Consider the following 20,673-nt stretch of genomic DNA (forward strand, 5'->3'; position numbering starts at 1 on the left):
ACTTCTGTTATGACAACTGGGGGCCTGTTGCAATGATAGGTTTCTGTCGTACAACAACATTTTTCTGTAGTACAACAGAAGTTGGTCGTATTACTTCAGGAACACTTCTGTTGTGACAATTGGGGGCCTGTTGCCACAATAGGTTTCTGTAGTATTTCAACAGCTCTCTGTAGCACTACAGAAGTTTTTCGGGTTACTTCAGGAACACTTCTGTTGTGACAATTGGGGGCCTGTTGCCACAATAGGTTTCTGTAGTATTTCAACAGCTCTCTGTAGCACTACGAAGTTTTTCGGGTTACTTCAGGAGCATTTCTGTTGGGACAACAGGGTGCCTGTAGTGATGACAAATTTTTCTGTAGTACTACAAAAATCTGTTGTAGAGCTTCACCTTTCTGTTGTAACAACAGACATACAACAGACTGTACTTCTGTAGTAGCAACAACAAATGTCCGTTGTACATCAGAAAAGTCTGTCGCTCCATCAGGAATCAGTAGTTACTACAGAAAAATCCTGTTGTACAACAAAAATTTCTGTAGTACTGAACACAACCTCTGTTGTCATTTTCAACTGGGTTGATGACATATATTTATTGTGTTCTTTCGCTTGAATATAACAAGTTTCGTTTCAGTTGATATACATAGTGTTTGCTGTTGACCATCTCTCATGCGCTTTCATCGAGCTAGCTGTTGCAGGGTGCTATGATCTCATGAATGTTATGCCCTAATATAAACTGTCATCGCCAGAATGTATACTGCATTTAGCTTCTGAGTCAATATTTCCAACATGAATACGATAAATATCTAACGACAGTTGGCCCAAAAAAACTGCCGTCACGTACTTCGCACAACACATATTTCACGCCAAAATAAGACTATGATTATAACTAAATCGAAGACCCTAGAAAAATTGCGAAAAATGCAAAAAACGAAATCCCTGCTTGGGAACTGTGTAACAGTATGATATTTTTGCTTCAACAGTGCCAACTCAGCTATTCTATTTTTGAGAAAACCAAAGTCACACGTTATAAGGAAATGATATTTATCAGTCAAACTTGTAAATGAAGCACACATAACTTTTTCGAAAGGCTTTGAGAACAGATGCCAAATAGACACGGCTCTATATTTCCCAATCATTACAGTGTCATTTGTTAGTAGAGAAAGCACTCACCTTCGCTACTTGTACTTTGACAGAAAACGCTACCTTAGGTAAACAAGTGTGAAATATTTTCGATAAAGCTGATGCAATAACGTCAGCCATGCATTCTTTCAATATGAAAACTCTCAGAATCTTTAAATTTTTAATTGTAGGCAAGACTTCGAAAGAAGCGAGACGGTCCAAGTATAATGACTGCCAGTTTTGAGAGCTTACGCACTCGCAAGTAAATGCCAGAGCCCCGGTTGTTTTAAATACTAGCGAAAAAATTATTGAGTGTGCTAGTGACGTTTTTCACCGAATGCACAGACACATCTGAGGAAGATGCTATAGTACTCGCCACTGACACGAATGTGGATGTCATAGGGGTATTCAACGACTCTCCACCAGAGGCACGCGGCTACATGAAGTGAAGGATTTCCACCGAAGCGATCCACATACTGAAAAGTGATGACACTCCTTCCCCCTACACCTGCATCATGTGGGTTCCGGGACTCGAGGGGAATGAACCAGTAGATTCCGCGGCCAGCGCAAGCGTCAACTGGGCCTCTCTGCATGAGTTCTTAGACACGTCCCACCCACCGACATCAGCGGAGGGGACAGAAACCCTGTCACTTGTACTTAACGAGGACTACTGCAGCACTATCAGCGCAACCAAAACTATCAAGAGTGGAAGGCACCGAATACAGGCAACCCCAGAGTAATACGTTCTGGCATATTATTGCAACGTATCCAACAGGTTCTATACAGCTACAGTTGTCCACACTGCAAACTGCAAGTCACCCTGGCACACCTTCTACTGCAATCCAAGCATACCCGAGCTAGCACCACAGTGACGTATCCAGCTTCTCAGTGAAACGTTGGAGCCTGCGATCTCCAAGCCGAACCTGGTCAACTAGAGCCGATTCGTAGCCCCGGCTCGGCGGTGCCTCCCACAAGTCACTGTTTCAATAAAGGTTCATTCATTCAGTCATTTAAACATTAATTTACTACGCCGGCTGACTGTGACATATCCATAATTTTGTCTTCTACACTTATTTTTTGAAACAGAGGCGTTAGAGTCACTGCGATGAAGAGAGTGTTTAGGCTAGACCACACTACATCAGAAAAATATCTAAGAGCTTAAAATTATGTGGATGGATAGTGCATTCTTGTGAACCCTAAACAATTTGCAAGTTTATTGCGGTAAACGTGAAGGGCCTGCCACTCCTACCTTAAATACATATGTAAGGATGCTTGGAACAGTGTATCTCGTGTCTTCTTTGATGAAGTAAGTGAGAAATAATCCCCGTTTTCAATGTATGGTGGTTAAGTTTGCGTGTTTTAGTGGCAAAAAAAACAATATAGGCGTGTTAAAATCACGGAAAGGTTGTAAGCAATATTTGCGCCTGCAAGTTGTGTTACGTAGCTCTAAACTACCTTCATTACACTGTTATAAAAGGCACTGAGCGCCAGATGTGTCATCAATTAGAAAAAAAAATGCTGGATGCTTCGATACATGTGTCATTTGTACTGTGGTCAATTTATCTTCATAACTAGCTCGTCATCACTCCATTGCTATCGAATTTTCTTTTATAAATAATTCCTTCTCTGTCTATAAATCTTCGGCAAATAATGCAAAACGTTTAGGACCTTAAATCAAATTCTTTTTTTTATTGATATGATATAAGGAGATGTTGGCGCACAATTTAAGGTGCCGGCTACTCCTCATCTCTTGAGTGGTTCCGTCATACATCGTACAGGGTTCAAGGTTACATATGAAATAGTCTTTTCACACAAGCACCAGGTCTTATCACGCAACATTTCCACAGGAAGACTATGACGTAAGGAACACATGGTACATACAATATACAGTGTAAATGTCTCCACACTTATGTAGATGAAAGTCTCAAAAGTACAAAAGATATCGTCGCCTAATAATACGTTGTCTAACCAGCGGGTGGTACATACATCGTGTAAATGCATTGTCACATATAGTCTCAACAGAACAGTCAACATAACATAATTCACAAACAGATGGATATATACAGTGACAATGAAATGAAGGGAACAATGAAAGCGCTAATAACGTCCAGCAATGCCGCTGTCTTCAAGAAAAGTCTTTAGTGCTTTTAAAGCACTCTTCTGCAAGGCCGTTGTTGGCCAAGGGCCCAAAAGTTTCCTTAAACTGAAAGGTCTGCAGTCTAATTTAATTAGCGCTGATTTAAGTCGGCTTCTTGGTGTGTCGTGATGTGGGCAGTCTAGAAGGAGGTGATATATATCTTCATCTACAAATCCACAATCACATTCGGGGGTTTCCGCACGGCCAATTCTGTGTAAGAAATGCTTTGTGTAAGCAGTGCCTAGCCTTACTCGATGAATAAGGGTTTCCATAGTTCTATCTTATTCCTCCGATCTCTATAATTCAGGTTTCTCTGCAAATGCAAAAACGTTCGTTCAAATGAGTTCCGAGTTTGTCTGAAGAAATAATTTCTGAGTTTCAGATGTGTTAGAATACATATATAGGATGGGGCCCCACTGTAAATCTTCCCGTTTTATATTGGTACGCAACTGTCATTATAAACAGTTTTTATAATGAGGCTTTCCCTTTGCTTGGGGGCTTAGGAAAGCAATTTTTCTTTTTTTCCCCTTCTTCTTCAGGTTATAGACCCCAGTGTTAACAAATTGTTATCTTGCTTGAAGTTCAGAGTCTTCGTGTGTAACGTGCACATCTTTTGTTGAAGATGTGTGATGTATGCAATACGTAAACGGGGGCATTCGAAAGGCTAATAATAAGAGCAGTAATAGTAGGAGAAGCTAGCAGTGCAAGTAGTGTACTATTAGTAACAGTACTAGTTAAAAAACTACATTCCTTTCTTTCTTGCTGTATACCAAATAAAAAGGGTAGAAGTAGCAACAGATTCTGCGCCTGCACTCATAGCTTCCTAAAGCTAAGCACTTCGTTCACGACACCACGAGTGACGCACTCTAGAACAAAATCAAAGATAACAAAGTGATACGAGGCTCTTACAAAACAGCTGATAAGCAGACCACACTTCTACAGTATAGCAGGAAAGCACAATGCTCTACTGCTTAAGCGTGACAAATATATTGTATCCTAAATATCAGTTAGTGGCAATGCTGACTGGATTTCCCAAATTGTTTCTCAAGAAAATATTTACCCAAATAACTAAAAGCTCTGCGACTGACACAAGAGTATAAATAACTTATAATTCATTTATTATTACCTTTTTTATCTATATAAATCTTCATTTCCCTTCATTTTCCTGTTCATTTCGCTCTAGCAGTCGCAGTCTAATTGCTTAGCGAAATAAGAAGCTATTGATTGCTCAAGACGGAGAGCAACTGGACCTGAAACAACAATAAAACTGTCTCCATTCTGTTTTTCTAGCTAACTTAAGCAAAATGTTAACACATCCACCTACAAGTCCTAATAAAAGTGGCTTATCCATTGCTGCTTCACGTGCCATACTTTGCAGCAGTGCACTAAAGTTTTCATTTGAATTCTTTGTTTCTGCGAAGTTCGGCTGAGCACCCGCTCATGATGATAACGGGTGCTCGGCTGCCTCCGAGCGAAGAGCGATGAGTGTAAACTAGGCAACATTGATAGAAAGATACGATGCAGAACCCGATGGTTAGTATTTTTCTTACGTTGGACATAAATGTTTGCTCTTAATTGTTCACTTATCGTGCGTCATATTTAGTGGCGAATCCTAGCGATAATGGCGGCGCTATACTGTCCAAGCCAATGACCAAGTGCTAAAAAGAATGAAAACTCTTGCGGATCTTCACGAAATAGGGCCCCTCATTTACGTATAAAAATGTTACTACAGAACTGTCTAGTGCAGAGGAATGGGAAGGCAAAGCCAGCCACCGGCCTATCTCGCGTGTGCTGCTGGCGATATCAACTGCACAATACAGCAAAATCGGCATAGTGCACTAAATAAAAGCACTTAGGGCACCTTCTAAAGACAAACGTACATGTTATGGGATCATGTGGAGCAGCTAATGGGGGGCCATGTGCCAGTAGTAATGGTTGTTTACCTTCGAGCTTTGTTATTTATCACACGTACTGGACGGCCCGGGTGACAGGGATGACATGGTCGCTGGCAAGCCAATAACGAACTCGGTCGAGGTCAGCTAAAGAAATCTGTATTTGCAAAAAACCCAGGCACCAGCTTCAATTATAGAGACGCTCCTTATGCGTTAAAAGACTTTCACGACCCGTAGGCTCCCTCTAAGTCTTTTACATACATTATTGCAGTTGTAAGCCTGCGCGTAAATTTCTTTCTTCTCTGAGGGGATCTTTCTGAACATTGCAGTTGAATAACAAAATCTGGAACCATGCTTGCAAAAATTAGCTGGATACTGGCCGCAATATACCTATAACCGCATACGTGCTATCGGTATAATACTGGAACAATACTGCGCCTGATGTAGTAAATTACAAAGCCTGCATGATCAAGCTCTCCCTCGCTGCGCGGTTGCAGTCACATGGCGTGTAGGCATTAGAAAAACTCCAAAAGGTTGACTAATCGCACGGAAATAAGTTTCGCTAGCGCACGTGAGAGAGGATAGGTGGAAGAGGGAAAATAAAAAAATAATAATCCCGGCGCCATGCACGTGAGCAAATTGCACAGTGCATGAAACACTCGCTGACGTCACTGCCGCGGAATCCTGACACTAGCGATTGTTCACGTGCCGTGCCGCGCATCTACGCGTTTCTCAACTGCTGCTACATGTGAACCGCACTTCTATACACGCAACCATATAAGGCACCGGAAAGTGAGTGCCACCAGAAAATTGAGTGCCGAAAAGTAAGTACTGGATTTACACCTTCGATGCTGGGAAGGGAATCGCTTTCATCTTTTGTTGCGGAAATGATTTATGGATGGATCTCACATAGTTGATCCCAGAGTGTCCGCTTCAGAGCAAATGAGCAACCATTTCTTACTTGTCTAGACCCTTCGTGAGAACTGCATGGTTTTCTGGATTTTAGCTGTTCTTCATCTCAGCGCACCAACCAAGTTACGGAGTTTGTTCGGCCGGCTTATTTAGATTTGTTTACGATATCACGACATCAAGGCCTAGCACTTGGTAAAGCTATGCTGCCTAAAATATGCTCGCACTTACACGCAAGCGGCTGAACGTATGATTAGCTTGAATTTACGCCCTTTCAGGAAGCCTGCAATTCAGGTAACGCTCATTTTCTTTTCGTTTTTGGTCGCTCAAGTCACGAAACCATTGTAACAGTCATTGATGTTGATGGGTGAACCAGTGTTCAAATGTCTAACTTTCTTGCAATTGTGTTAACTAAACGGGAACATAAAAAAACACGCCATTTGTTGTACGTGCCTCCATCAAAATGGCTACATTACAGGCTTCATACAGGCTTCGTACAGGCTTCATACACCACTTGCGGTGTACATTCTATGTGTCATCATGTTTTCCCTTATCTCGTGTCGCAAGTCGTAAATGTCTTTACCAAAGCGCGCACGCGCTTTCACACATCTTATTGCGACAGAGACCGGCCGTGATCAAAGTTATGAATAGCGACTGGCTCATTTGCGCAAGGTGCGCCATTTGCGGAAGAGGGCCAACCACGCTACAGAAATTTGATCCTGACAGGGTTCAATCACGTTCGTAAGTCGGCCGTGTAGCCAGGGTATATAAATATCTTTACACGCACGTCGAAGCCTCAGCACGCAAGCGAAGCGCTTATGGATGCATTTCTAGAAAACATGGCAGATTCCTAGCCTTTAAGCTCGCGTTTGCTCGCGTTTGCTCCCAGAAACTCTAGTTTTACCGACAGTGGAAGCCCCGTGGTTATGGCGTTCTGCAGAGCTCGAAGTAGCGGGATCCATCCGGGCCGTTGCGACCGCATATTGAATGGGGAGAAATGCACGAAAAATCGCAGTTCCTCCCGATAGGCGTAGCACTGACGGCGATAGCAAATTAGTAGTTAGCTGTCGGAAGTAAGGAAAGTAGTTTTATCGGCCGTATAAACTTGTAAACATTTGCTTCCTGTATTATTGTATGTATTATGTATGCATTATTGTATGTATTGGGTATGAGAAGTGCTTTTATTCACATCGAGCACGCTCGCATGCTTGATGGAAGGCCTTAGAAAGCCATCGTGTTTTTTCCTAAAAACGCGGTTGCAAGTCAGTGCCGTGTGTTTCCTATCCTCTATTCTGTTGTCCGGTGTAGTTTTAGTGCTGTTTTTAAACATTAAGGAAAATCACCTCACCCAATCTACCGTTCTTCAATACATTTGGTATATATTAAGAAGTGGGTCTCTCAGCATCCTTGACTGACAGTTACATAGCTTACGTCGCATGCCAACACGGACGCAGAAGTGCACGACCGGCACACGCGCCACACTTGTAATGTTGGCACAACTCACAGCTTGCAACATATTTCTCGGAGCTGTGGTGAATGTTTACTCAGTTGAAACGCTACTGTACCTAGTACAATGTTCTGGTTAAGCTCGTATGACTAGAACTCACGTTGTCATACAAATCCAGCTCGGAAACAGGGGTTCGTACGCTTGTGGTAACTCCGCCGATCAATTGTGCTTGTAGAGCAGACCATGTGCAACGAAAAACCGCGGCTTTGAGTTATCGGCTAAGAAGCTGCGGTATCGAGTGGAGCCAACCCCCTCTCTCTCCCACTCTTTTTGTTACTCAGAAGTGCAGCTATGGCTGCAAATTTTATTACGACGCCTGTATACAAAATAGAGGTACCCAGGAGGTGCTTTATTGTGCTTGTGTTTCATGTGGTAATGTATTTTGTAAATACGCATAACAAAGGTGCACTCATTGCAAGTACATTGAAATCTACGGTGCGCTGGTTTGCAGGCTCGTTTTCTGGAGCTTGTACCTGGTGGGCATAGAATCTTTATATATAAATACAAATATTTGGCAAGATATTGGCTGGCCGACCCACGAACGCGAAAACGTGGAGAGATCTAGAACTAAAGTTTCCTACATCTTCTGTGGTGGGGGTGTAATGGTAACAACTGTCCACAGCTGCACGACCATACTACTACTTCCCCTTTAGAATGACGGCTAACAAATCACGGGCGCAGTAGCGATTGCCGCGCATAGGAAGTGGTGGAACAGACTTTCCTGTTCTGATGACTTCTGACTTTGAAGTGTGAAAATAGGCATGGATGTGCCTACTTCTTCGAGTGTTTGTACAAAACCTGAATTAAGCGTACGAGGCAAAACGGAAGCACTGACGTATATTGTTTGTATCTTAGAGTGCCCAAACAATGACAATTATTCGCCCAAATTAGAAATAATAATTGATGCAATTGGTTTCTGGCTGCATCACTTTTCACCGTCATGAGATATTAGCTTTTTCCTTCAGCTGGCTGCAGTCTTCATAGAATAAACCTCAAGTTCGGGCAACAGTCACAGCAGCGTAAATCAATGCTCAATTAAATATTTATAAACATGAAAGGTTGAGTGCTCTCATCTGTTTTACCGGTTCATAATTTAGAATCCTTGAATTTATTTTGCATGCATGTGTATGCTGAAAACATTACTCGTCAATGTAATAATGATGTTGCCTTGGAAATGTCTTGAATGTATTGATTTTCCTAAAACACGATGTTTTAAGTATATAACGGTTCCGTATTTGAAGATAATAAAGGAAGTGTGAGAAGCAGGTTCTTTCTTTTCAGCTTCGTATAAATTAACTAATTCATGCATGGCGAATGGTCAACACTGACAAAGGCGAACATTCGGCAGATGTTTGCCTGGTTGGCACGTATGTTTGACTTGACCTTACAATCAATATACCTGAGAGGATGCTACCACAACAATATTTTGCAGAAAGCTTAATAGTGTTTGAGTGCCCTGCGATCCAATGGATTACTATATTGATTTTAAAGGTGTGATAGTATTGGAGAGAGAAGTATTATTAGCAGACGTGGCTCCTTTGGAGTAATCACTCATCAAAAACAAAAAAAGATCAAAACTTTACCCTTTACCCTTAACGCTCCTGAGAATAGAAAGACAAGTTTTAGCAATGTAAGCGCACGCCTGTGGTAACCTGCCCTTATAAGCGCCATTGCAGTTCTCGCAAGTTCGCCACTGAGGAATTAAGACGCACCAGTCCCAAAACATATGGTTGTTACATGAAATCTCAGTGGAAGTTATATTAATTTAATAGAGCTTCACAACGATCCACCAAACGTATTTTACTCCTATGCCGCGCCTCAAAAATATCGAACCATGAACAAACAATGGACGTAAATCGGCGCAAATATCGCAGCTTCCTGATGCGGAACCGCGTCGACTGCCGATGGGACGTGGCTGCAGTGGCACTGGTGGCTAATCTTTTTGCGTCAGCCACCAATAGAGGCATGGGTTGGTTCTACGTGGCCTTTATTGAGGAGTTCAGCGTGGATCGCCAGACCGCCTCGTGGCCAGGCTCCATCTTGTTGGCCTGCTACCGATCCTCCGGTAAGCAAACGTACACGCTTGAAATGTAGTGTCCTGTTTAGCGTTTCGCCCATTATGCCCCCAGGTGCCGTCTAGTCGCCTGCCTGTTTAAAGATAACCTTGCCGCAGCAGCGCAGCTGGGGTGATATAAATTAAAGTTATTACATTGCAACTTTATTCCCATCTGTCAAACGTACGCAGCCGCCGACGCAAGCACGGGCGGAAACCCGCAGCGCTTTTTTTTTGCTTTCAAAGCGAGTAATATTCCCAACCATGAAATGTTGTCGCGCCGAATTGAGCGACAATAGGTGAGGAGCATGCCGCAACCGAGAGGGTTTCTGTGTGGCTGAACTAGCGCAGTGCATGTGAATATCCGGTCTAGGAGAGTTGTGCCTGCGCCTCCCATTGGTCCGCTTCCCCTTGCTTAGCTTGCGGTGACTTGCCGGCGGTTGCAACGGCGTGTAACGGACCGTCAAGAGTGCGTCCATAACGTATACACATGGAAGATTTGGAAAGCTGATGTCGTATACGTGGTGAAAGGACTGGAAAGCATTATACCATATGCTGCGCCACAAAATTTGTATTATATGGAAAGAAATTAATTCTCGTCGACAGCTCCGAGTAGCCAGCGCCAGAGCGGTTGGTGGAAAGCCATCATATATTCCTTTCGCAAGGAGTCTTCCAGTGTCCCGCTACTGCAAAGGAAAGGTAATTGTTCGGCATATTAATTGCGTCTCTAGAACGTGCACATCAGTTTGTCTTGGTAAGTTTTTGTGGATTTGTGACGTCGCGCCAGAGATCGGCGGTGTAGTCGTCGCACGAAACATTTTGACCATTCACAGAAGGCTGATGGTTACATATGTGTAGAATCGGTAAGATGTGTTCTTCTCATGTTTAGTTGCCAAATCATACATAATAAGCGCACACACAACATATTCAGAATGGGAGTTCAGCTGTTTTCATGACGTCTCGTAGCAGACAAGAAACGTTGGCAGGGCCCAAAAATGTTTGTACCAATCGCGAAGAGCTGCTTACGAAAACCTAATAGAAATATATTGGAATAGCTTTACATTCTGTAGCCCCTAAAATGTTAAAAAATGCATTTCGCAGTGCTTCATGTTGCAGTTATACCATAGCAAAATCACATGAAGTTTCTGATCCGTCGTCCAATTTCTAAGCGTTGTTAAAAACGTTTATAGATTTTTGAAGGAAGTTCCTCCACTGACATTTTTTCGCTCTTGCTATACATGAAAACATACATTACGGAGCAGCTTTCGGGGGTTGTCTCCAAGCAGCTGAGCACTTCAGCCTTTTCCCCAACACCTTCCGCTTGTCTAAGCGAAAAGTGCATAATATTACGGAATCATGAGAGAAACACAAAAAGGGGTGAAAAGACAGGGAGGTTGGCCAGCGATTAACCCTTTCCCCAGCAGCCTGTGCTGGGGAAAAACTTAAAGGAAATAAAAGGAGAAAGAAGAAAAATTTAGAAAAATTTACACAATAACACGATGCTACGCGCTACAACATTCAAAGACGGTCGCACAATTCACAAGCCTTTAGAAACTGCAGCAGAACCCATAAGGCCTTGAGTGCCGAAACCCGTAAGGACCAGAGTCCTTGAATGTTTTCTTCCATGAAGGGGCGATTGTCCAGTTTTTCGAGCGCGGTCCCGAGCACTTTTCTTGACACATTGTAACGGGGGCAGTCGTAGAGGTGGTGCTCGATCGTCTCCTCGAAGCCGCAGGTATCGCAAGCAGGGCTGTCAGCCATTCCAATGCAGAAGGAATATTGTAGGTGTTTGTGAATGTCACGCGGAGCCACAGGCGACACAGAAGTGTTCCTTCCTCTCGTGGTAACCATGGTGGAAGACGGAGTCGCAGACGTGGATGCAATCTGTGGAGACGTGAGCTCGTGGTAACCGTGGTGGAAGACGGAGTCGCAGACGTGGATGCAATCTGTGGCGACGTGCGTTCGTGAATTCACTGGTGTTCCGCAAAGTCTGCGTATGCTCGCGTACGAGGGAGCGAAGTCTTGTGACTGCATCTGTTCTAGACAGTGGCATTGGTATAATATGGGCCCATTGTGGGCCAATGGGTCAGCGTGATCTGCACTGTGATTTGCTGAAATACCGCAGTTACCCGGTATCCACTGGTAGATGATGACGAGCTCCTTCTCGATTGCGTGATGGTGAAGCTGTCGGATGTTGGCGACTAGGTGGACGTTAGGTGCGTTGTTAGAAGAGGACGTCAGACGATAGAGAGCGGCCTTCCAGCCACAAATGATGGATCACCACGAATGTGATGATTTGTGAGCAATAAACTCCAGAGCAGCACGGACAGCTGCGAGTTCTGCAGCCGTCGATGATGTAATGTGAAACGTCTTCAATTTGATGATGACAGATTTTGATGGAATTATTACTTCTTCAGCTGAACTTCTGGACGAGACAGAACCTTTCGTGAAAACGTAGATGCGTTCTTTGTGCTTCTCATGTGGGAATGGAAGCAGGGTTTGTTTAAGGGCGAAAGCTGACATCTCCATTTTCTTTTTGATGCCAGGAATGACAAGAGGGGCCTGGAGTGGATGCAGGCAACACAGCGGTAGGGTAGGTCGTGTTGCACACGTGAAGTTTGACCGTAAAGTTCCACAGTTGCCGGCAATTAACCTGCGAAACGCTCGACAAGGTCAAGCGGCAGGAAGGGAGGCGAGATGATGCTATGGAAGTCGGGCGAAGTGCCTGATGTGCTTCCTTAAACCGTCAACCTGAATATATGTATTGATGAGGTGGTCATCTGTGATGACGATTGTTGCTGCTGTGGATGCAGATCTGGGAAGGCCAAGACAAATTCGCAGAGCTTGAGCTCGCACAGAGTGCAGGGCACGGAAGGTGGTCTTAGCGCTCCCACCCAGAACCGTTAAACAGTCGCAAATCTGCCACTCTCATCCACTGTTGTCTTCATTGCAATTCGCATGCGGGCGAGCACTTGTGCCCAGGCGTTTTACACTTCAGAATATTATACCATTATACCCGCACTTTAGAAAATTATACCATATGAGTATTGTCTTGTCCCCAAAGAATAAGCGCATTTTTTCTTCTTTACTAACAGGGACCAGCAACTTTCTTCTCATACACTCATACGCGCACGCCGTCGATCACACAAAGGTACTGGGCGCACTGTGTTAACGAGAAGAGGTATACACTGTAAACGAAAATAAACCCAGCAGAGAGTTTTTAAGAGGTGATGTGCCCTAAAACCTCCCCTCCTCAAATCTTTACTCCGATGTATGGGAGCAAAACAGCGCCATTCCCTCGTTTCACTCCGCTGGCTAGCTGCGGGAGTATTAAGGCGACATGACGCGATTTTACTCCGCTTAAAAATTTTGTTCTCCCGTGAAACTCCGACAGGGAGTTTTAAAAAACTCCCCTCCGCCGATACAGGTTGGTCACGTGGCGCTTCCCATGAGGCTGTGCGCCTCGCCAGCGACCGGGCGCGTTCGGCGGAGCGGGCAGTGCTCATGGCTGACGGTTTGTTTACGTCTGTGCAGTGTCGTTCCGTGACAGCGTTCCGTCAAATTGTTTACCGTATCTCCTTCCAGAAGTGTCATAGGCATGTCTGAAGCTCACTGTATCTCAGCTTCAAGTAAATTAGCTGTGATCACTTTGCTGACAACGATGATTGCAAGAGCCACGTTTTTAAGTTCGGAAAAAGGCTTAGGTATATCTCGAAGCTTACTGGCTTATTGTTCTTACTGGCTCGTGATGTCGGCTCACGTTCTGGCTGTGTTTTTGTGCTGCGTCACCCTGTCTTGTGTTCTTCAGTACGTGAAATGCGACTTCTATGTCATTTTGAGTACATGCTGACAACGTCCGGTGTAGTGTTTGAAAGGACCGCGTAGAAATGGCAACAGCAGCCACTGTTCGAGCGACGACATCCGTGCAAGTCGCGCATGAATGGCGTAACCCAAGTTCGTTGCGGTGCTGTGTTGCCAGTGAGAAAGACCGGAGTGCAAGCAACTGTTTTTATTTATCTGTGGACGGATATCCTCGCCCGAAGAAAAACGGTAGGACATAAGTATGCGTGCTGTAAATAAAGCTTCTTATTGAGCGATGTGAATCCAATTGTTATCGCGCATATAGGTTTTTGTCACGTCGTTGCTTCCGATATTGCATTAACATTACGCTCTATCCGAGACACTGATTTAGACGCATGCCTGCTGGCTCCGAGTTTAGGGATTCACTCGACAGATCAGCGATGTAGCTCCTTTTCGCAACCGAGACAGATTGCTTGGACGCAGAGCAAGTAGTGCGGTGTATAAAATGGATGTCTGCGCATTTTTCGGTGTTGCGTCGGCTTCTGCGGGTGATGTTCACACGTAATAATTTCTTGCTACGCTACTACAATATCGCAAAAATTTCATTTTGCTATGCAGCACATGCACTTACATTTTTTCTTGCTTACTGTAACTAACGCACTACTTTTTGGCTGCGAACGCCGGCAGTGTGCGAAGTCGCTTCAGCACTCAGAGAATGGCATAATTTTGAAAAATAACGCCATTAACTTTTTTTCTCTCACTATTCGGAATTAACAGTTTTGTGTTGATTAAGGTATTCCGTTAATTTCAAAGAGGCAGATCTCGTATGAACGAGCATGTGAGTCGTAATTCTGAAAACAGCACAGATGCTCCCTAGGCGGTTTCGAGGCACACAGTATCGTGGCTATATATACTGGAACCGTTGCTTCTTGAGTATCGCGTGTACGTGTGATGTCTTTCAAGTTTCTGCATTGGGCGTTTCTGGAATGTTTATGTATGTCATGATATATGTGCTTTCATTGACTTGTTTCATCGAATTTGACGCGGTCTCGTGTGCATATTTCGAAATTTGACCAGCAGCCTCTGCATGTAAACATGTTTGCGCAAACTCACGTGATGCCTGTTTTTATACTCCCGTTGCACCTCGAAAAAACTCCGTCAATTGCAAAGCAAAAAATAAAGAAAAGACAGAAAAAAAACTCCAATAATTCCACGCAAAAATTCCGCTCGTACGGAGTAAACATTCTACTCCGATCATACGGAGCATAATAAACTCCGAACCGGGGAGTCGCTAGAGGACAAGCAGTATACTCCCACCTCGGAGTTATTTCCGTTTACAGTGTAGATACAAGTTAGATAGTGTAGACAGTGTAGATACGCTCCTCTTGTTTGCTGTACTGTAAACAGAAATTGTCGTAGAACTGATTTTAAAGCTGGGTCGTGCCCTTGTTTTATGATTTCTTGTGTTACAAACAAACACAGGCGAGTATAGTTTGTCCCTACTTTTTTGGCATCTCAAAACTTAAAGCAGAAACAAAGCCTATAAGAGTGTATCCTATGTCCGAGTCACACTTGCTCTACACAGACTACAGGAAAACAACACTGATAAAAGCCGAAACCATGCAGATAAATGCGAGGAGTAGCAAAAAATGGCAAAAGAAAAGGCTTGCACACATTGTTTCACTATTTCGTTAATTCTTTTATTCGCGTTACTTTCTTATATTCGGTTTAGGGCCACCCTCACTAGAAAATGCTATGGGAGCACCACCACACCTTGGTGACATCAGACTTTCCAATTTACCTCTTCTATAGGCATAGAAATAAAGCCATTAGAACTGGTTTTTGTTCTGTTGTGATGGCGATAACTACACTATATGTAGACCTGCTCGAGCGACGGGCTTCCTAAAAGAAATTTTGGTTTTTTATGGTGCGGTTTATTTCAGAAAAAGAAGCACAAAACCAAAAATCAAAAACCCAAATAACAGTTGGCTTGTCTTCTCTTGGTCTTAAATTAGTTTCATATTCAGTACGACTGCTCTTAATAAACACTGATGTTTTGACCAGATCATTGTCCATACCCTTACAATGTTGAACAGCTTGCCATTTATGCCTTTACGTGTCGAGATTCTCGTGAAGTATCGCTAAACGTCCACGGCACGAATTGCACAAGCAGAACAGCTAAGTACTTAACAGTTAGGTAAAGAGGCATCCAGCAAAAAATACGCTTTAGATATTGAAGGCGTTTGTCATGTGCGCGCAGGTATGCTGGTCGCTGTACTGCACAAGCGCATTTCACTGTTTTGGATTGGTCTTGTGGGCAGCGTTTTCCTCTGGGGAGGTATGATGGCGTCTGCGTTTGCCCCAAGCATTGCCTGGATCTCCTTTACTATGGGATTTGTACATGGTAAGTTAAAATGTTTCGTGTCTTATTGAACGCATGCATTTGCTTTGACATTTAAGCACACTATTTTAGTGCACGCATGCCTATGTAAAGATGTTATCTGAGCGGAAGCCAATGCTCTCGGAATTTTTATAACGCACGGTAGCTTACACACGCCTGAGGAAAGCGCGCCCAGCTTCAGCCTTTCTTCCGAGAAACACAAAGAGGATCCTCAGAAGAAGTGGACGCTAAAAATATAATTCTACGTTCTAGATAAGTTTTCTACCTAATTCTACATTCTACAGAATTCTACATTGACTTCGTTCAATATGGTCAACAAAGCATGAACGAATTGGCCGAAAAATAGGTGATATTGTCTGCCATGGCCATGATCGCTTTCCCATGAGGCGCTACTTGAGTTATCGTTTATGGAAAACACAAGCAGTTTCTAAATGTACCTATCCACTTTGCAGGATACTGTAGAGCAATTCTATTGATAGAGGGAACTAGGCAAGCGTGAGCTGAAATGAGATTGCAGGCAAGATATGGGCGGTGCAGTTTATCAGAGTCTTGTACACATCTTGAGATACTGCTGTTTGCAATTTGACATTCATGCGCAGGTATCGGTGCCGGGGTGACATTGCTATCGCACACGGTAGTGGTCTTGCAGTACTTCAGCAAATACCGGGGCATTGCAGTAGGTCTCCTGCTAACATCAGGTCCCATCAGCGCCCTTTTATTTCCTGCGGTGATGTCTGCCCTGACTGTTGCGTATGGGCTCCGCGGAGCCTTGACAGTCTTCAGCGCTATCATCATGAATATATTCGCGTTCAGAGTAATGCTGAAAGAGCCGCTTTGGCTTAGCTCTGCAGGAGAAATGACACAAAGACATGTTCAACGCCGCAGGCACGTGTTGAAGACAACCGAACAGCTAACTGAGTGTGACGTTTCACTTCTCACGAAAGCGGACGAACCGGCTGGCACCGCCTTTTCGGTACAAAAACTGCTTCACGAGGCTCACAGACGCAGCATTTCGAACTTAGAAGCGGCAACGGTGGACATTGAAGAAGATGTTCCCAAAACTGAAATATGTTTAACAGAACAGGACATCTTGAGACCCATGAAAGACGCCTGTTCTAAACACAGCGAAGAATTTATGTTCGCTTGTCAAGGCTTTAAAAAGAGTTGCGTAGTCAAAGTGGATCGGAGCGAGTCCTTGCTATCAGATGAACAAGACGCTCAGGCCAGAGTTCTTTTAGGCCCTACGAATCCATTAACCAGTCCCGATGCGTATCTTGCCGAACTGTCTCAGGACAATAGAACGGGAAAACAATCACCTCAAGTTTGCCAGGCATACAGGAAAATTGACAAGGACGTGAAAACAATGGCTCGCGAAAATGCAGGCCGTAAACCTGCGACTTCGCAGGCCAAAGTTTCGACAATCTTGCAACAACTGCTACTTAGGGTTCTTCAGAGCATCGTGCCAACCACGTCGTCTGCAGCGAGCTTCATTGCAGCCGTCTTAGCTTCAATGCTGCTAGACTACGTGAACTCAGTGCACCTTTTCACAATGGTGGACTACGCGCGTGACAAGGGCGTCTCCCATACGCATGCTTCAATGGCCCTCACATACGCAGCAGCACCGGAGATCTTTGGGCGTCTGCTTTTACCTTACATCGCTGATATCGGTTGGGTGAGCAGACCATCTTTAGCCTGTGCATGTATGATAACAGCCGGGATACTGTTCGGAGTCACTCCAGAGACAAAGCAAGTAATGCACCTCGTCGTTCGGGCGCTATCATCGGTGTTAATGGCGGCACTTTTGACCATGAGGCAAGTGCTGGTGGCAGACTACATGGGGCCCGAGGCCATCAGTTTGGTCTCAGGAGTGTCGGGCTCGCTTCTTGTTCCAGTACTGTTGTGCAACCCGATGATATTTGGTGAGTATGAGGCCTGTCTTGGTATTTGGCGAGTGTCTACACTCCATTACATGCCTAACATTTTTTATAAGTTCTCACAGCCCTGCGCATAAATGTGTTTTGGATGAGAGATCCCGACAAAAGGCCAACGAAAACCAATCTGCGCGAAACATTCTGAATGTGCTAGATTAGATAAACACGTTGTTGAGTGCTTTTTTTTTTTGTTCGGACAGCTTCCCAACAACGTCACGCATTGTTGTAATCCCGGCAGCCATTCATATAAGCTAGGAAAAGAAACCTGCTGCTCCCACAAATTTATTCTTACCATGGCAACAACCCAGTGCATAGTATATTAGTTTACCTGTGATGAGCAAGAAATACACCTAATCGTTGCTGCTTCACGAATAACATGTGAAATAGTCACTGCTCTCAATGCAATGTTCTTGCTGCTTTAATCGCTTTCGGTATTAGGTGCACCACATGTCTACACAGACCATCACTATCGGAAACTGTACAGACGACAGATATAGATCATTCGAGCGTAAGTATACGATTCCCAATGTGCGGTTTGCTTGGTTGTTACCGGCACCAATGCTTTAAAGAACATTTATGCCTTCCAGAGGAGCAAACGGCTGGCACAGACCACTGTTCTTCCCATAAGGATTTTCTGGTATTAACCTTGCAACATTGGTGCCGAATAAAAATCAATCTTGCTCTCATGGTTTGTTGCTATTACATACACTTGTGTTTTCGATGTTATCTTCAGTTGATAGGTATTTTGCTGCAAGGGAAGCTGCACAAAAACCTGTACTCAACAATGCATGTATTCCTTGCTCCCTTGCACGCTGGGAAAGCCGCAAATTTTCTCCTTTTAAGTGCAAAAATTTCAAGTTATATAAGCATGTTTAGTACAGAGTAAAAAGCATATATTGAACACCAATTACGCATATGTGTCAAGTAATGTATTTACTGAGCCGCAAGGTAAATGAAGTATAGGGCTAACCAGAGGTTCTTTTCTACTATTGATGGAGAAGCTTGAGCTACCGATTAGAGGTGTGCTGACATTCCACTAAGTGCACAAGGAAAGTTTGATATGTTTTGATCTAGACAGCAACCGCGACAGTGGTGACGTGACTCTTAAACATGCTGATGAGGACACAATTTGATAGCGTGAAAATAATATGAATCGCGTTTTACGATTTGTGAGCGGTTCAGGTTGCTGCTTTGACCTAAAAAAAAGCAATACCACAATAAATGTGTTACCTGTGTAGCAGTCTGTAGGTGTTCCTCTTTATTTTTCAGCAGTGATCGGCACCTATCCTATTGTATTGAGAGATTCAGAAAAACAGTTCTTTTTTGCGTTTCTTTAGCCAGAACTTCTTACCAATATTCCACTATTAGCGTAAACTAGAAGCACACATGCGAACAAACCATTTGTTAGTTTCACAGCATTATCGCATGCCGGAATCGCGTTATTGTTCATTCAGTAGCGTGTTCTATAGTAATGTGAATAATTTCCAATGTAATATTTGATGACACACAATAAGAGAACACACCATCATTATTGTATCAGTATTGTGCGGATCTTATCGTTTAGCTATAACACAACGGACTTCAGATATTGGAGACTTTTGGTCACGAATTGATCTCGCGCATAAGGGGCGGTAGGCTCAAAATAATGTTCATGCAAATAACGTAGAAGCAAATCTCAACGCTCTCCATAAACGAATATTTTCAGCTGAAGACAGCATGGCGCTGTTTTGGAGCAATGAATCTATTAAGAGTTTTTGATTGACAATGGTCGCACAGCATAAACAACTGAAGATACATTTGAAAAAGCTCTGATGCATGAGAACGTTAAAATAGGTTGGCCTACAGTGTCCATTCTCTTGCTTCCATATCTTTGTGACGACCTAAGCTTACTATGAGGAAACAAGTGTGACTCAATCCCTCACTGTAAACCCATAGCAATGATGATGCTTCGCTTTCGTTAAAGGGAACAATGAAGGAGCTACATGTCGCCACAGATAACGAATTAAAAAACGCATGAACGCAATCACATGAACGCTCTCTACAATCACGTGGACACTAACAAATCCAACAGCAGACGTGATTAGTAGGCAAATTCTAGCATGCCTTACTTCTAAATTTCGCAGGTTATTTCCGGGACAAAATGGGCTCCTATGACAACCTCTACCGCATCGTGGCCGGACTTTTTTGCGGCGCTGGACTTGTTCTTTTTGTCTATTTATTTCGCTCTAGCAGGTCGAGAAGGACAACCATGAAAAGCAGTACGGGTGCATTGTGAGACTACAAACAGTGCAACTAGAAATTATCGGGAGCTATATACTGCTACCATTTAGAGATGTCGCATAGAGTGAAAACGCCAGGTGCGTTACAAGTAACATCAGATGTCACAGTGCTCAAGACATGCAAAAGATCGCATGCATATTGCCACTGATCGTAGCAACTTCTGCTGTTACACTTATTGCTAACACCTGTACTTCAGCCAAAGAAATGCTTCAGAGTCAACTGGTTTCTCGAAGCATCACTTTCTGCATTGTTAATCTGGTGCCATTCACCACCAAAATAAAGGACTCTTTAGTGAGTTGCATATTGTTCTTGTTGTGAAGGCGCTGTCTCCTTCACTATTTTCCACCACTTTTCCTATATGAATATCTGGACTATATTACACACGGCAGCTAGTGCTAGTTCTGCTTTCATATCGATGATTCCGAACATCAAAGCAAAATCATCAGGACGACTTTTGAATATGCATGCTTACAAAAATTGATCGTTTACTGACACAAATCTACATATAATCCATCCATGCCGAACCGCAGCCTACAATGTTACTGGCATGACATGCAACGCGTGCTTTAGCGTCTTTTCTTTCAGAAATCTTGCATGTACAGTACTCGGCTTTCCTATATAGTGACTTGCAAAGCAATGTCAACAT

The 20,673-nt window shown here is 43.6% G+C and overlaps 1 protein-coding gene across 1 annotated transcript; it reads left to right on the top strand.

Annotated features, from left to right (window-relative positions):
- Positions 1-5,865: 5,865 nt before the first annotated feature.
- Positions 5,866-20,303, top strand: LOC135896582 (monocarboxylate transporter 5-like). Its single transcript, XM_065425041.1, has 4 exons — positions 5,866-5,969; positions 9,436-9,626; positions 15,676-15,819; positions 19,871-20,303. Exons 2-4 carry the CDS (start codon positions 9,443-9,445, stop codon positions 20,020-20,022), a joined length of 480 nt encoding a protein of 159 aa, XP_065281113.1. The 5' UTR covers positions 5,866-5,969; positions 9,436-9,442; the 3' UTR covers positions 20,023-20,303.
- The last annotated feature ends 370 nt before the right edge of the window (positions 20,304-20,673 follow it).

The sequence above is a fragment of the Dermacentor albipictus genome, chromosome 1, assembly GCF_038994185.2.
Source record: "Dermacentor albipictus isolate Rhodes 1998 colony chromosome 1, USDA_Dalb.pri_finalv2, whole genome shotgun sequence".
In the NCBI taxonomy this organism is placed as follows: domain Eukaryota; kingdom Metazoa; phylum Arthropoda; class Arachnida; order Ixodida; family Ixodidae; genus Dermacentor; species Dermacentor albipictus.